At 42.4% G+C, this 17,388-nt stretch overlaps 4 protein-coding genes across 8 annotated transcripts; 1 reads left to right on the plus strand and 3 right to left on the minus strand.

The window, feature by feature from the left end:
• Positions 1-131: 131 nt before the first annotated feature.
• Positions 132-2,145, minus strand: LOC125771853 (astacin-like). The gene is made up of 4 exons (XM_049442938.1): positions 1,361-2,145; positions 1,120-1,290; positions 910-1,016; positions 132-837 (listed from the first exon to the last, which is right to left on the minus strand). The coding sequence occupies exons 1-4, from the start codon at positions 1,446-1,448 to the stop codon at positions 424-426; spliced, it is 780 nt and encodes a 259-aa protein (XP_049298895.1). The 5' UTR covers positions 1,449-2,145; the 3' UTR covers positions 132-423.
• A 192-nt stretch (positions 2,146-2,337) lies between these two features.
• Positions 2,338-3,749, minus strand: LOC125770589 (zinc metalloproteinase nas-14-like). 2 transcript variants are annotated; one of them, XM_049440350.1, is made up of 4 exons: positions 3,392-3,749; positions 3,159-3,326; positions 2,975-3,081; positions 2,338-2,902 (listed from the first exon to the last, which is right to left on the minus strand). In XM_049440350.1, the coding sequence occupies exons 1-4, from the start codon at positions 3,480-3,482 to the stop codon at positions 2,486-2,488; spliced, it is 783 nt and encodes a 260-aa protein (XP_049296307.1). In that variant the 5' UTR covers positions 3,483-3,749; the 3' UTR covers positions 2,338-2,485. The 2 variants fall into 2 exon arrangements, with proteins under 2 accessions (XP_049296307.1, XP_049296306.1); XM_049440349.1 differs by having other exon boundaries at positions 2,338-3,081.
• Positions 3,750-4,018: 269 nt separating this feature from the next.
• Positions 4,019-5,439, plus strand: LOC125770591 (zinc metalloproteinase nas-14-like). Its single transcript, XM_049440353.1, has 4 exons — positions 4,019-4,324; positions 4,408-4,621; positions 4,694-5,136; positions 5,205-5,439. Exons 1-4 carry the CDS (start codon positions 4,304-4,306, stop codon positions 5,322-5,324), a joined length of 798 nt encoding a protein of 265 aa, XP_049296310.1. The 5' UTR covers positions 4,019-4,303; the 3' UTR covers positions 5,325-5,439.
• A 2,141-nt stretch (positions 5,440-7,580) lies between these two features.
• Positions 7,581-17,153, minus strand: LOC125770590 (apolipoprotein D-like). Of its 4 annotated transcripts, none has more exons than XR_007419225.1 (5): positions 16,538-17,153; positions 12,492-12,717; positions 12,167-12,318; positions 7,961-8,282; positions 7,581-7,769 (listed from the first exon to the last, which is right to left on the minus strand). XR_007419225.1 is itself a non-coding variant. In XM_049440352.1 (5 exons), exons 1-4 carry the CDS (start codon positions 16,676-16,678, stop codon positions 8,061-8,063), a joined length of 741 nt encoding a protein of 246 aa, XP_049296309.1. In that variant the 5' UTR covers positions 16,679-17,153; the 3' UTR covers positions 7,581-7,769; positions 8,021-8,060. The 4 variants fall into 4 exon arrangements, 2 of the variants coding, with proteins under 2 accessions (XP_049296309.1, XP_049296308.1); XR_007419226.1 differs by having other exon boundaries at positions 7,952-8,282; XM_049440352.1 differs by having other exon boundaries at positions 8,021-8,282.
• Between the last annotated feature and the right edge of the window lie 235 nt (positions 17,154-17,388).

Consider the following 17,388-nt stretch of genomic DNA (forward strand, 5'->3'; position numbering starts at 1 on the left):
CATATGCAATAAGTGTTTATTCATGTCGACCGTAACGTGCCCTTTATCGGAAACTGTGAGCATCTTGAAGTTGGCGAGCAATTGTACTGTCATCATGGTCAGTTATCAATTGGTACTATGGAAGGAAAATGCAATACAAATACAAAAGGACAGTCGGTAGAAAACTCCTTTGTTGATACAAGGGCACAACCGGGGAAGCCAACGATCTCCGACGCAGCGGTCAGTGGAAAGAAGTTCCTTATTGACGTATAATAAATGATCGATTTCAGCTTTTTTTGCTGTCTAGTAACTAATGTTTAATGCTAGTCTCTCGAAAACCTTACCCTTCCTTTACGATTAATGATAGCTGAAAGTAAAACGCATGATGATCGATAATCCCGAACAGTAGTCAAGGGGTTTCAACGGTACGAAACACTTGTCTGCTTAGTAGCAGTTCGGGTAGAAATAGTTAAGTCGTTTGATGTCCTTATAGCTAAGACCCACACGTTGTCCAATTGTGACACCCGATTGCTTAGGGATGATCGTAGCCTGTCCGTTGTAGGTGAATGCCGTCGGTCCATAGTGCATAACGCTGTCGTAGTCGTAAGGAATACCAAAATCTTCCACCGTGTTCGAGTTGTACCGATCGAAGTTTGAAGCCCTGTCAGCCTGAATCGCACTCCAGTTGATCGTGACGTAGAAGTCACGATCGGACGCACTCTGCATGTGAACGAAGCCAAGCGCATGCAGGAACTCGTGTATGATAGTACCACGGGACATACAGCCGTAAGGTTCCAGGTTTACCGTTTGCGCTCCACCACGGTGACCTAAGCTAGCCCAACAACCAGTTCGTTCTCCCTAGAAGAATGCACTATCTGGTAAGCCACGTACGTACGAATAGGACAATTAACAGGGAATCGGTTTTCTTACCATCACTTTCACGTAATCAGTTTCTGTTGTTCGAGGCTTAAAACGAACACAGCTTACAAGCTCGATCTGCTGGATAGCAGACAAAATGCTGTTCTGTTGCACGATACCTAGAGGAGGAGTGGAAATGGAGAGAGGGGTGGGAAGGGGGAAGAGGGCGATTAAAAGAGATTATATTTTTGTGTGAATTGATATTTGTAAATAGATGCTTACTGAAAGCGTTAGTATCGATCGTGTAAGGTACGATATTGTTCGGCCACTTGTATGACTCTCCAATGATTGCCGTGTAGCCGTACTTGACAGCTTTCTCTTGATCGCTCGTGAGCTCTATATCCCCTTCGAAGTTGCCACCTGATTCCTCCAACACGCTTGCCATTTCCATGCCTAAACAATGGATGAGAAAGTTATGTTAGAATGTTTGATACGAATGCTTTCCGCGCGCGCTTCAACTAACCTGCTTCAGAGTCTCTTTTAACCGGCGATCCCATAGACTGATTCAACACAGCCACCACATAGAACATGATCCAGAAGAACTTCATCATGATAATTCACAGACTTGCTTCCGAAATCAAAAAAATAAACTGTCCAACAACTAGAAGCTTTGCAACCGTCCCAGAACCGAACCTAACTGCACTATGTCGGCAGGAGGACTTTTGAACAGAATATCTTATGCTCACACTGAGCCTTGGTCCCGGGATGGAGTTAAACAATCTACGTAGAACACTTCAGTTTATGATAGCCATAAGTACCACCTTCACCGGAAAGTGATCGTAAATCAGTACACTTAAAAATGTCCAAAAATTTGGTTACGATAAGATAAGCCCTTTTATGTGTGACAGAAGCTGCACGAACGGAAGTGATCTTGGTAGGTTGCAGTAGATGAATAAAATTGTGTTAAGAAGAATTCTGCAATACGGCAAAGGAAATAGTGGGTTGGTATGTTTGAGATAATCTTTATGGCTTTAATACGCTGAAAAAATGCTAATCATTGTTGGATGCTGTTGTGATAACGAAGATAATATACTTTTGTGGTAAGAAGCATCATTAAGAGAAGTTGAATAAAGTATGGTGTCTTCTTATGAGAATGTAATCATGTTGTTTTTTTAAGTTAAATTGCTTCCTGGAAGCTTTGAAATAATGTAATAGATATGTTTCCTGGAACCGACTTTCCTGGAAACGGATTGGCGACATGGCAATGTTTTCGCGACGTGCTCGACCATGAGCAGGCCAAGAAGAGAAGAATAGATAAGATACATACATAAATTCTATAATATATTTGAACGAAGCTTAGCACCTTTCTTGAATTTTTAACTTAAGTTATTAAGATTATCTTCCTTGTGGCCTTAAAATCTACTAAATTGTACCCAACATATTGGTGGTAGTTGAGTGTAGTGTGTGCGATACGCTGCGCCAAAGATCAAACAGGTGAGATTTGATTGTTACAAAGAGCGTTTTTTTATTTTTCTGTTTTATGTACTGCTGTAGTAAGCAATATTACATACACAGCTGGAAATGTATGATGTATTGATAATACGATCAGAAGTATCCTCACGATTAATTGTCAATACACTTTTCTGCCTTAATAGCAGTCTGGGTATTGATGGTTTATTCGCTTAATATCTTTGACACTGAGACCATTACGCTGTCCAATGATAGCATTGTGTTTCTTGGGAATGATCGTGGGCTGACCATCTTTGGAAAACGATAACTTTCCATAGTGCATAATACTGTCGTAGTCGTAAGGTATGCCAAAATCTGTGGACAAACTGGAATTGTAGAGAATGAAGTTATTTTGCGCGCCATCCTGAATTGCATTGTAATTGATGTCGATATAAAAATCCCGATCCGAAGCAGATTGCGCATGGGCAAATCCTAGCGTATGCAGCAATTCGTGAATAACAGTGCCAACGCCCGTACAGCCGTTTGGTTGTAACGTCAGTTTTTGTTGGCCCCCGTGATGCCCTAGATATGAAGAGCAGGAAGATGCAGCAGTGCCCTGGTAATAAACGTGTGGAAAGGATAAGCAATCAGCAGACGATATCATATCCAGGGTTTGAGAGATCCTTACCGAAATGAATGTATAACCTTTCTGGTCTGTGCGGGGTACAAATCTGACACATGTCACCAACTCGATCTGATCCATAGCGGTGCGAATGTTACTCTGTTGAGCGGCAGCTGTTACGATAGTAGAAATTGTATGGTTTTTGTTGTGAGAATTTGATAAAAAACCACGTACGCCTTACGAAACTTACTAAAAACGGTTGTATCAATCGTGTAGTACACGATGCCGTTGGGCCACTTTTTTAGGTTGGTCAATGCTGTATAACCGTTCTTTACTGCATTGGATTGTTCGGGAGAGAGTATCATATCGCCTTCGAAATGTCCACCAATTTCCTCCAAAACATTATCGCCTTCTAAAGCTGATGACATGGTGAGTTAGAACATGTATTAAAGCAACTAGCGTGGCCAGCTGAATTGTTCTTACATATTGGGGAAGTCCTCTTAGCTGGTCGCCCAGTTGTTGTATCTAAAAACAGAACAAACACCACACATAACGAGACAAGTAGCACTTTCATATTGCTAAAGTCGTTTTACTTAATCACATTCAGGATGATACTGCCCAGTTTCGACTGCAAGACGGTTCCGATGTGAAATTGTTATCCAGTGGAGAGAGATGTCAAGATGGTAAGATCGTAAATCGGTGGCAGGGGTTAAAGTAAGAAAATTTGATAATGATAAGATATGGCGAGACATTTGACAAGAATGCTATCATACTTGATGTTATCTTTCGGTGAAAAGATTGGTGGCGTGTTCGCTTAAGGAAGCTGTTACGAGCTAACCAACGTAAAATGAAGTTGATTTTTTAATTTTCCGTAGCAAGAAAGGCGCACCCTTTCTGGTGGTGATTTGCTGTACTGTTTGGATAACAGACTGACACAATTGTCACCTGCATAAAATGGCAGAAACAAGTGCATGATGAAATGTACCCTCCGACATTGTACAAAGAAGTGTCTCAAGGTTCTTGGAAAATTGCAACTAAAGTGGGTCTTTGGAGAAAGATGACGGTGCTATATACAGGGGAGTTTCTTAGAAAAGAACCGGAAATGAGTAACAGAAAAGTGTAAATATATTAAGGCTTCTCAGTATCCGATCTAGGCGTTATTTGTTATTGCCTACTGGAACACATACTGCGCTGTAGACGTTATCGCTAGCTCAAATATTTAAGTACGAAGATATTTTGGACGTTTATATATCAAGCTAAAAGATACCACCTGCTAGGATTTTAAGATGTACCTTCAAGACCTAAAAGATCGCCACTAGTTTGCTCTATCATTTAGTACCGGAGAAGAGTTAGAAGGAATTCTATCAGTTGCTGAGGCAGAGCGAATCGATAGATATGGCCAGAAAAAGAAAGCAGGTTTGTTGATAAATATTTTCACGGCCACCATTCAGATGAGAGAATACGTTAACCAAGATGTGATATATTGCTGTACGGTATAGGTTGTGCGCTCGGTGTTGCTATCGATTGTCCTAGCCCTGCTGCTCGACAGTACTTGCGCTAAACGTTACGAAGAGCTCGGAAAACGACACCAGGGTGATATAGTGCTGACTGACATACAATCCGATGCAGCTGCCGGCGGTGGAGCGCAGATTGTGCAGGATTCCTTCCGTTGGATTAGAGGAATCGTTCCGTTCGAGATTTCCACGGCATTTAGTGAGTACTTGTGCACCTGTAATGGACATTTTTGAGCAAGTTGTTGATTCAATTGTGACCGTCTTTAATTAGCTCAAGCCCAGAAGGACCAGATCATCTACGCGATGAGTAGAATCTCCAATTACAGCTGTGTGAGATTTGTTTCTCGCAGCCAGTTGGATAGACAGTTTCTGAACATTACCGCTAGTCCCACCGGATGTTGGGCATCACTTGGGATGAACTTGAGATCGAATGAGCTTAATCTGCAACCGGAAGGATGTTTGGAGACGGGCGTCATCATGCATCAACTGCTGCATGTACTCGGTTTAACCCATCCCCAATCCCGCCCGGATCGTGACTATTACGTTCTGGTGCAGGAGGATGCAATCGAATCGACGTTAAAGACAAATTTGGCCAAATATCAACAAGGTGTAATTGAGGATTTTGGCATACCGTATGATTATGAGAGCATTCTCCATTGCCAGTCCGATGCGTTCGGTTCTGCAACATCAACGCGAGCTACCGTTGTGCCACTGGTAAGAGTCTAGCAATAAGATTCCGAACAATGACTTAAGAGTTTAAAACAATACACATTCAATTTCAGGTTAATGTCGATATTGGCCAGCGAATCGAGTTAAGCCTGAAGGATATACGCAAGCTAAACAAGATGTACGACTACGAATATTGTGGATTCTGCTATCGTGGAAATTGTAACGAGAATTAAACAAGCTTAAATCCACCAGTTTCTAGTTGAACATGGAATGGGGTATATTAAAGTGTTGATATTTTATTTGTTTCTCCTTTATTGCAAAATATAACGGTATTGTAAATAGCCACAATATTAACAATGATTAATGATCTAAAATAAAAACATAATGGTGAATATCGCATGATTCGCAAACCAAAAACATGGTTTCCTTAACGATTCGTTGCGATGGAGGAAAGTTGTCATCAATGGCTGTGGCTTCGGTGGATCTATCGGTAGGCGGAGTAGCTGGCCACCTAGGACCCCGCCGGTCGGGGGGAATGAAAGAACGGAAACCTTTCTTCTAGCCACAGCACACACGGTGGTATGAGAAAGGGGCCCTTTTTCTAAATAATTCACTGCCACATGATCGAACCAATGCCCCTTTAAAACTTTTTCCTACTAATCACAACAATAGTATTTAATGTTCTTAAAAATTGTTTAAATGCCAACATTTTCCATGTCATAAATGTATGAACTGATTTGATCCAGAGGAGCGAATAGTTGTTGTTGTAGAATAGTTGGTTTTTTACATTCGTCTGACGGATGATAAAACACATTCGTCTCTTCGGAGAGCAAAGTGCGTGCGAAAGAATGAGATGCGAGAGATAGGATCGGGCAACCGCTTCGCCAATTATAGTTGTGCACACCTACACGAAGCAGTGAGAGCGGTGAAGTGATAACGAAGCAGGAGAGCTAATGATAATGAGCAAAGGAGAAAGTGTGATCAGTAGTGATCGGGACAGCAGCGCGGTTGCGTAATGAAAAAAAAAGGCTTGCGATGAAGCGCGTCCTTTCTTTGTAGCACATTTTGCAAGCCATTTGCAAGTTTTTTTATGTTTAAAAGTGATATCCTTTCTTTAAGGACTTTATTTAATAGAAAGAATATTTAGTACAACAATTTGTGAGTGATATAATGTTAAAAAGTGAACATCTTTTGCACGCGTTCAAATGGCTGCCGTCGTCGGCTTGGGTCAGTGTGTCAGTGTATGCGTGATGCTTCGCTCGAGTGCTTGCTACACAGCAATGCGTAAAGTGTGTAAGTGAAAGAATGCTCCTGTTTTAAATTGAAGGAGCCCAAAAACCAGAAACAGTATTGTCTACTAAAATTAAAAGCAAAATTTTCATCTGTCATTGCATTTTAAAGAAATTTGATTTTTCTTTTGCAATAAGAAAGGATTGTAAACAGTTTACAAACGATTAGGCAATGTGAAAGACGCTATGCGTAGGTGTATTGAGGCAGTGCGTTTGTCTCCATACTTACTCTTTTGACATTTTGAGATCTCATCAAATCTAACGGTACCATGTTGATCGTGGTGAAGCGTTAACACGATTTGTTTCATTTTGCGTACATTTTGGCGTTCCTACTCCGACGTTGAAGTAAAAATTTTGTGTTAGAGTAAGAACATTAACAATCAATGCGTGTACTAAGCTTGCAAATAATTTGCATTTGTGTTGTGAAGTGCATTTTGCTTACGAGTTTTATCGTATAACCATGGCATAAACGTTTGGTGTTTGTTTTAATCATAACCTCCGTGTTAGCTTCGGTTAATTAACAAAATTTGGATTTACATGTTGGTGCGGTACAACAGTACATGTTGTGACTCCTTTCCTTTGTGAATAAAAAAAATGTTGTGCAGAAAAGTGTTTAAAAAAATGTTGTGAAAAAAAGTGTTAGAAGGTCATGTATCAATACGGCCAGGCAGTAAAAAGTGTTAGAAAGTTGTTTTTTGATGAAAAAAAAGTTTTATCTGTTTATCAATCGGTTAATGGTGAATCGCAATATTTGCTTATTGCGTTAATTAGTGTATTGAAAAATGTGGCCATTTTAGGCAATTGTGGTGATTGAAATGTGCCAACGCGCATTGAAGTGTGTATATGCCTTAGTGCTCAGTGAATTAGTGTATTAAAAAATGTGGCCATTGTAGGCCAGTGTAGTGTTTCAAATGTGTGAAAGTGTTTCAAGTTAAATGTGCCATTGAAGTGTGTAAGTGAAGGAAAAGTGTGTGTAAGTGAAAAAAGTGTGTTAGTGTAAGTTGTCTTCCGGAACAAATGTTTTCCAGTGTCGTTTAATCGGGTAAGTAAACCAAATTCAATAGGAAATATTGGAAGAAATATTTTTGCAGTTTTGTTTTAATAAGGCCCCAGAATAGCTATTCCGCCTAGGGCCTTGATCCGACACTGTCGGTAATGAAATACTTCACAGAATAGATGTCACTATGAATAGGATGGATGTCACGTGAGGAGATTCAGTTGTTTATTGACATATCAATTAAATTAATTAGTACAAAGAAGTAAAAGTTATGCTGCATCCACTTAGGGCAACCATTCGGCGTCACTGATCAGTCGTTCGGAACGGTTGGATGTTTCTTCAACATTGGCTTCCACCTCATCGTTGTCTCCATCGCGGTATTTATTGTATATCTGTACGGTTAAAGCATCCATCACACCAATAGAACATGCAAATAGAGAAGGTTTGTGTGTGTGTGGATAGGAAAAAGAATATTAGTATAACTTTCTTAGCCTAATGTGTTCGAAACCGAACATCCTCGGAATAGGGAAAGAATGTGCGAACAAGTACGAAATGGAGTTGAAGGTTTAATTACTATCGGTACCGAACGAGTCCTCCTGACTTGCCGCCATATTTCCTCCCCTTCCATTTCGCCTTCGCTCACGTTTCAGTTCGTTTCTATCAGTCTAGTCCGCATTTTGGGGTCAAAATAAATGAACCTTTTTGCCGGCGTTCACCGCAGCCTCGAACCCATCACCGATCGCTTCGCCCGCCTTGCGGAACGCGTTGGCAATGTTGCGCGTCGAGAAAGTGTCCGGATCGATGTGGATGTTCCAGCCGGCTTCACCTTCCTTCGGACAGCCGGTCTGGTTGACGATGCTCAGATCGAACGGATCCACCGAATACGAGCTCAGCCGGGAGCGAATCTGCAGGTAGGAAGAGAGTAAAGAAGGAATGAGAGAAAGCGTAAAGCACAAGTATTAAGCGGATAAGTGCACACTGTAGTACTTCCGGCATGTTAGGCCAGAATGGACCAGCCAGGACGACTCTGCTTTTTTTCCCGAAGCAGCAGCAGTCTAGGCCCATTAAAACTTGTGCGGATGTCATGAGGAGGTTGCTGAGGGAACCACCACGAACCCCCAATCAAGGGCACGTGTTGACGGTGCCTCATTTCAATTTTAATTAATAGCAATCACGCGATTGGCTTGATGCATTGTTGGTGCCGTAGCCAACATTGGTGTAGTGCCATGTAGTGGCATAAGCGAATCACGGGATGATCTACGCAAATTTGGAACTGGGATGAAACATGAAAAGGAGGGGGTGATGATTAATTTGCATACCATACCCATACCCTACCAATACCATGTTTTTTTTCGTGTTTTGAAGTGTTTGCTAAAGCCCCATGCATACTCGTATATCTTCCGTGAAGGGGTATTCTATTAATATAAAAATACTACAAAGAAAAACTGTATGCTTCGTGGATGGTACAATAGGTATACTATCGTGCATCTTATTTCGTGGAGATTCCATAAGGGATCGTTCAAAAAGTGAACATTTGTCCAATGATAAAAGTGGTAAAGTCGCGTTTTAATGCTTGATGTGTAAGGATAAACATGAACATGGCTGCTGATTTTTAATGAGAACATTTTCCACGATCCACCATCATCCACGATGCGAAGGATAAGCTGTGTCGTGAATAATGCGGATGCTGGAAGGATCTCTTTTTTTTGGTTTTGTTTTTGGAACCGTACCTAGCTCTCCCACCCGTTTCGTACATATTATTCATCGTGATGAGATGCCAACAATTCGGGGGGTCTCATGAATATCACGTTGACCAATGTTGACTCTGGACCTGCCCGTTTCGGGGGTTGATCTGAAAGCAATTTTAGTGCATGATTTATTGCAGCTTTCCAGTTGCCGCAACACACCGACACCGGCTCTGTTTGGTGGTGGTGCTGTTGTTCGTGTGCTTTTTTGGTGCGATGCGTATGTCGGCGTCGGCTGTAGACAACACCAATGGCCGGGGTGGAAGAAATTTCCCGGAAGCCCCATGATGGCGCAGCGTGTGATTTATTCAACCAACCATGCGAAGGGTAAGAAGATTAGAGAATGCTTCACACATCGTTGTTATCAGATTAAACGCACGTACCAAACTGACGGGCGCAATAGGTAGCGTGTTGGGTGCTGTTGCGATTCGAGCAGATTTTGCCGAGATTGTGGTGCGCCGTGCAACGAAACGTTCCACACGGCTTGTGGCAGGTGTTACTGTTGCGCTGCACTATGGCCGGATAATCTAGTTTCAAGTAAGTCGAACTGTGCGCAACAGGTATGCACGATGGTTAAAGGCATTTAAGGAAGGAAAAACGGCTTAAAATAGGTTAGTGAATACGACCGTTTCAGCGATTTTACTATTCAGATGTAGTTATTCTGGTAAGGTATTCTGGTGCTTCATGCTCTGCCTGTTAAGAAGAATTTAATGGTTATGAGATAGGACGTGGAGCAATGTTTTTTACGAGGAAATATTAACTTGTTTCTTGTTTTTTTGCTTGACAGATAAAACTTCACATAGAACATTCACTCAAGACATATGCTTGAGAGAAAGAAAGATAAAAGATAGAAAGAGATTTTTACGCCTAATTTTGTTGCCAACAAGCGTATTAAAACACAGCTTAAACACTCATTACCAATGATTTAATTTTTGTTGTGTGAGGTTAATTGTTCACACCAGAAACTAAGCCGTTTCCATCAAAGCGGCACATTACACGTGTAATTTTTTAAACAGGCAGCAACAGGTAAGCACTGACACGTTACTCAGCTGAGAAACGTGACACCCCCAAAAACTCAACTTCATGTAACACCTTGGCATTTGTTCAGCACCCAGAGAAGACAAAGGGCCTAATAAAGTGTCTATTAACACTACGTCGGATACGAGATGCAAAAAAAAAACAATGTAAGGAAAGTGTACATACAGGAAAGATGGCCACAATTCACACCATTTCCCTGGAAGTGTGCGATTTCCCGAGAAGCAGACAAAAAGGATGTTTGTTCAAATTGAAAAACTCACTGTACCATTTTGGGACGTCGAAAAGCGTGACGTTGTGTCGTGGGACCATGTATCATTATCACCTCCAAGGGCAAGAGAATATTTCCGCATTAGACAGAGCCGGAGAATGGAACGGAATGTGATGGGTGAGGGCAAAAAAAAAAACAAACAAACAGAGATGGAACCCACTGTAACAGTTGTAATTAGCACTAGTTGAAAAGTTGTAGTATCCTGTTCCGTACGAGTGCAACTCGTCAACTCGTGCGTAACAAGTATACCGAAGCGCAGTGGAAAACTAGTCAACAGTCATTCCGTATTCCCTTTGGTGGGGCTCATCTGTCCATGTTGCCGTGTTCGTGTTCACTTCACAAGAGAGTAAGAGTAGATAGGGGAGATGGCAAAAAAAACAAGCACTGAGCTTTCTGCCATTTTACACTCATGCATGTTTCATTTGAACAGCGGACAAAACGTCAAGCAGGCAGAACACGCGGGTTACGCAACTGACACGTGGTTAGGAAAATGGCGCAAATTGAGAACATGCAAGTAGGCGTGGAAATGGTATAGTCACGCTGTTAATGTTGAAGGAAGTGATGGGGAAGGAAGGAAAGGCACAGGTGGGGAGCTCACTTGTCTTCCGGGGGGGTTTTGTTTAATATGAAAATGAGCCATTTTATCCCTCCATTTGTGCAACGGTGACCTATTAAATGGACTCGCGGGACTTGTGTGCGTGTGTGTTTTGTGTATTAGTACAAAAAAAGGAAAAGTGTCTTCTTTTGGGTTTTTTCTAACTACACAATTTACAATTTTTCGCGCATTTATATCACGTGTAGTAATACTACCAGGTGAGCGTTTTCCAGTTTTCCAGTTTGACATTGCTCCATACTCGCACGGTGTTCAAACAGTACCACCAGTCGCACTCAGAAAGGTCAGAGTACTAAAGTTTTGGATTCCGGTTACGGGTCGTTGACCAATTTGGGAATCATACCCCTTAAATCCCTTGCCAGCTCGATATCATTTGCTGTCGGTTGGTCAAAAAACCGTATGAAGGTATTATTGCTCTGCTCTGCAGCAAGAAGTTTGCCAAAGTTTACCGAATGCTTCCTATCCATAGGGTGTTAGGTTACAGACGTGAGGGGGATGGAGATATGTTCGGTGGTTTGTTGGAACTACCATTGCACGGTCACAGCTGGCTAACGTACCGAAAAGGTACGTTTCCAGGTGTCGAATGATGCTGAGGAGGGACGGTGACTCGGGAAAATCGGACCACTTTCCATCAGTAACGAGAGTGACAACTAACAAGGCAGAATGGAGCGGATTATAACATGGACAGAATTTGTCGTCTAGCTCAAGTTTTACCATTAGATGTGGGCAAAACTAAACGTTACCGTTTACATTTTTCATGAGAAGCAGCACAGTGGGAAATTAATGTGGGTTTTTAAAGCGAATAGCGTTAGTAGTAAAGGCTTAAATTATTATTAAAGATAATGCATTAGCATCATGATCAGTGTGAGTGAGTAGACATGGTCTGTGAAGAAGCAGCTACTCAAATTTAACATATTGTAGTGCTGATTCCCAACAGATGGCGATATCATATAACACCGCAGGTGTTATATTTCCTTTCTATTTTCCCAAATATCGTTACTTAAGAAAATCTATAAAATTTTGTTTAATTTTTTCAACCATCGTATTATCTTTTATGCGCACTGTGATGTGCCAAATAAGGAAAGATAAAGCATATCATCCGTTTGTGTGTTTTTCCCTTCTTACCTTGTCGACGTAGATTTTATCCAAATCGCGCGTTCGGGACAGCAGGGTTGCACTCTGCCGATGGCCAAACGGAATCTTCTGGCACGAAAACACGCCAGCGTACGTGTCGTAGTCGGTCATGAAAACGACAAACTTTGCGGAACCGGCCACGCCTGCGAACAAAAAAAAATACAAACCACACGGAAAAAAAAGAATAAAATGAGACAAACATGAAATTTGTCGAGCTTTGCTGGATAGAAGTTGATTATATGACGTCATTTGGGAGCTTTTGGGAGCTTTTTTTTTGTTTGCTTTTTTGTTATGACGCCACTGTGGAGATACTCACTGAGCGGAAACCGAACGGTCATCCGGGCCGGAACGTCCCGGTCGGTAACGGTAAGCTTGCCCGTGTACGAGTACTCGTGCTTGATGGGTGCGATCGACAGTGGAGCCTTCTGGGAGATCTGCTCGATAAAGTACTCGTCCGGTGTGTCCACGCTTTTGGTAATGTTGTAGATTACGCAGGTCGATGCGGTGCCGGTCTTCTGGATAACGTACCAGATGCCAAGGAACTGTAAAGCAGGAAACAGATTAGATGTTTATTACCAGCAAAATTTCATCTGAGATTTTTCCTGAAGAAAATCGCGTTCGATGAGGAAAGATGGATGTCTAAGTTTGAAATGAGAGTAATTTAATTTGTTCGAAATTTGTTGCTTCCATCGCTGTGCCGTGTTCGATGGAGTTTGATTCTGCTGACACTTCACACCTCTGCCACTTAGCCAGTAGCGTAGTAACGTCACTAATTACGCCCCAAGTCATCCCAAATGTCCTCAACGAAGCGAGGTCTCGATTTACGGCGAGAAGTTTAATCATTAATTTTAAAATGTTACCTATTACGTTCTCCAGTAGCGTCAAACGGTGTGGACAAAATGCAAGTAAGAAACAAAGACATTGATCACGTGGTTGCGAAGGTACTTAAAAGTTGTTCGTTTTACGTGTCTTTTGCAGCGTACGGTCCGTAAGAAACACTTTGGTACTATTAGCAACCGTACAAGCACACTGACCGGCGAGTGTACTGCTGGCAGCGGGAAAAGCCGAGGTCAGAAAAGGTTGGGCTTTTCCGTATCGGATACGTAAGGCTTTGCGTTTCTTGCAAGTTCATGGTCTTTTCGTGTAAGCTTCTTGCCGCAAGAAATCTGACTTGATGGTGGGTGGGTGTGTGTGTGGAAAGTTTAGACAGCAAACGGTACGAGCATAGACCGGCCCCGGAGCAGTGAAGCCTGTCGAATCAACACCAAGTGATAGGACAACAAACTTTGGTTTCGATCGTCAGAGGTCTCGGAGGTTAGGTTTTCATGGTCTCGGTCGTCCGGGTCGATATGCTTCCGTGATGGACAAGGGATTGACAGGTCAGGGCGATCGGATGTTGTTTCCGTGCTGGTAGTACCATAACTTTTGATTGGCTTATTAAAGTTTACATGCGCTTGGTTTAGCCCAGGCGATCGTGTCGATTTTCCATGAGAAGGAATTGCACCGGACAGATAATTCCTTCTAAAGCTTGACATTAGAGCTTTTGCAATTGCTTTCTTTGCTTCCAAAAGAATGAAATAATTATCATGTGTTCATAAATTCCACGAAACCGTACTGTGTATAAAGGAATTTCCTTCACATTTCCCAACTCTCATTAAAAGTACGTAAAAGCATTTAGAAAAAATACGGACACAAAACCCCTTCCTCGTGATGAATTGAAACGTTATTTCATCCATTCACCCCGCACCTCGGTACGCAACGTAGACGGGTTCGTTCTTCAACTTGTAATAACCATTTGTGACTCCGTTTGCTCTTGCACACGCATGTCGAGAATTCTCATTATATGGAAACGACTCGACTCGTTGATTCTGTCCGCTTCCGACGAACAACGTAGTCAAACAGCGTGTGGGAAAAATTTCTAAAATGAAAATTTATCTTTCCACTTTCTCAACAAAGCACTAGAAAACCGGTGCCATTCTGTAGCTTCAAACTCCGGTTAAGCTTTCTTTCGCAAACGTCACCATCATCATCCATCGTCCCACACTCGAAAGACAAGACAATCCTTAGCATTCCTCATCCTCGTATGGGAAAAAGGGTGTTGAGAAGTTTTTTGGTGCAATTGTCATTTACGCCATCTGGGCACACTAACGCTTCCGCTGTTTGGTGTCACTTTTACTCGTTAGCGCCGGGTGTGAGTGCGTGCGTGTTTGTTGTGGCGTTACTACTAAGGGTGGGTGTACGATAAATTATCACCCACGTCACGATGGGAAAAGGTGTTCTGTTTCACGTTTCCCATTCGTTTCGGAGGTTAGTTTTTGCTGCGTAAAAAAGTTGTATGATGTTAAGGATGCCCTCTTTGCCACGTGCCAGGATGGTGTAATTAGAAGTAATAGGAGCTAGGTACAACATCTACAAGAAAACCTGACCTACCGTGCGGGCAGTAGTATAATGTTGCATGAAGCTAGGAGAACATTTGAACAGTATGGCTGCTGAGTAATGTGTGTGTGTGTGTGTGTAAGTTGGTTTAGTTTTCAAGAAGTATAACCATAAACTCCAATGTTTTTTTTCTTTTTCTTTAAGACACCAAGATGTTTGGGATCCACTCCACGAGCTGCATGCGTCACGTTGCAGTGCAAGTGGATGAAACATATTGCTTCAACGTTCAGAAACACAAAATGCACACATATTTCATAGCATACGGCTAACCAAAAGCTAGAAAAGGGACGGCAAAACATAACCTAATTCTCGTGTAGAAAATTGAATCAATCGTAAAGAAACCACTGTGTAGTAGAAATGTTGGTTTTTTTTGCTCCTTTCGTTTGTTTGCTCAGTAAACGGGGTTTGTTTATGCACCGGAAGAGAGACAGAAGCCAAGCCGAGAACTATAGTTCCTAGGATAGAATGTAACGGCGCAAAAGCCGGCCAGCTTACCAGCAAAGTCAGAATGAAGAAGATGCAATCCTTCCACCAGAGTCCACAATCGTGCCGGACCTTATCGAACCGGACCATTTTTCCCAAACGGAAAAAAGATCCCGTCCCATCAATCAATGTCAGCAACAGGGGCAACCGTAGTAACAATCGGGTTCGGTCAGTCGCCCGGCCAGGAACAAACTGTTGCCCGAGATGTTATCCGACTCGCGCAATCTCGTCCCCGCTCGCCTGCTTGAGACAAAACGGTGCGAGATGCTAGGGTTCTGATTTTTTCCTTCGTCTCACGCGTTGTTTCTTTTGTCCGCACATCGAAAGCATATTTTCGAGTGGCTGAAAGCTTTCGTTGTTAGTTTTGGGTGAAATGTACAACTGTGTAGTGTAGGGAGGAGTTGTGCTATCCTTAACGGGATTTCAGGGAAGGGTAATAATGGACAAGTGAAAGCATTCCGTCTTGTTGGACTGGTGTATATCAGCCGTCATTCGAACGCTTCTTCCAGAGCAATTAGCTAAACTTGCGTTTGACGTTCGATAAGTGTAAAAAAGAACCTCGCATATCTAGCTTTTATGCATAATTGATGGAAAGGCTTTTATTGTGAAGATGAGGGGGAAAACAAAAATCTCTACGAGGCAATGCTGGTGTGTTATAAAAAAAACCATTAGTCCTTTTTTCCCCACATTCTAAATCAGGAATCTTTCAACCCAATCCACGCTCTCTCGGCAGTCTATTGAAACTGAATGATTAATGTTTGTATACTGTGGAAATTTTCTAATTTACGGGTAAACCGCTTCGTTATCACTTAGGGAGTACGGCTTCTTGATAATAATCGACTTCTATTATCGTTTGCTTCCTCTCATACATGGAAAAAATGTAAATTGAAATCACTTTTAAAATCACTAAAAACCGGTCACATTTTACGCACATAACGCGAGGGTTTACTGTAACGACGCAAATAGTTCCCAGTTGGTATTGTTAATCGATTAAAAAGCCTCTCCATCGAGGCGTGATGCTGTGCTCAAACGATCGTTCAAGCCAGTGGTGATCAAGCGTATTGCGCAAAGCTTATCAATGCAAAAATTATATTTTTATGTACACACATTGCCATTGGAGGATCGTTCCATATAATTTTCACTCCTTTGTATTAATGAAAATTTTAGCAAAAAATTTTTTTTTTAGATTAGAGCAATCGTTCCGCCTTGTACATGAGCCACGCTTTGTCGAACACTGGTGCTAACGAAGATCGTGATCATCTACTACTGCGAATGGTTGACCTCTCTCTCGCTATATTTCTCTTTCCAACGCAGCAAGGTTATCAACAGGGATTTGCGATTAGCTTTCTTCGCAACTTAAAACGATGATACATTACTAAGTAGCTTGATTTTTAAAAGCAAACAATTACACGCCAAAAACACTGGTTCGGACGAATAAATTACCTGCTTCATGCTGAAACCACTCATCGGTTCCACCGTCGGACAGTCACCGGTTTTATAGGTATGACCCTGCACAATACCGGCCAGGCCGGCAAAGGCGATGACGGACAGCATCATCGCCAGCGCACATGGAATTTTAGCCATCGTTTGATGAGACAAAATATTGCACTGTTTTAATCACACACGGCAAACAAACAATTCACTTTCACTCACAAAACCTATCTCGGTCTCCGATTCTGCACAGGCTAGTTTGTCCTTTGCTGGAGAAACCGTCCTTAAGCACCTTCTTCACGGGGCGAGCGCTCTAGTGCAACTGTGTCTGTTGGAAGACAACCGACTTCCTCTTGTAGCTCTGGACGTTTCTCGACAGCCTTCAGCGCTTTTACGCACACAATCAGTCGCGCGTTCGCTCCGACCGACGATTATTCAATTGATCTGTTTGTGGCGTCTATTCTTACGCTCTATAGCGTTCCTTTTCCTTCCCTTCGTGATGATGTCGATCGGTGCAGCATCCGAGCGGGTTGCTGGTGATCGTGCGAGTTCGGACAGCGTACGGCTGTTTGCTTATCAGCACTAAAGTGAGCCCCTTCTACTACGCGCGTGTACCGCGTCAAGACTGTCGGCATGAGTCGGCCGCAGTCCGATGTGTTTTCCTTTTCTCTTCCATCGCATAATGTTTGCTGAACCGCGAAACCTTTCCCGTGGGTCGGGTCAGGTGACGGTTGAGGTGCGTTGGTTTCGTGGTTTGTTTTTGTTTTATGCTTATGTCTTCTGTTCACGGTAAATCCGATGACTCATTCGGTCGGTGTGTGGCTTCCCTACACTAGAGTGGCCTGTGTATGATGATGGTGTTC

The sequence above is a fragment of the Anopheles funestus genome, chromosome 3RL (assembly GCF_943734845.2).
Source record: "Anopheles funestus chromosome 3RL, idAnoFuneDA-416_04, whole genome shotgun sequence".
NCBI lineage: Eukaryota > Metazoa > Arthropoda > Insecta > Diptera > Culicidae > Anopheles > Anopheles funestus.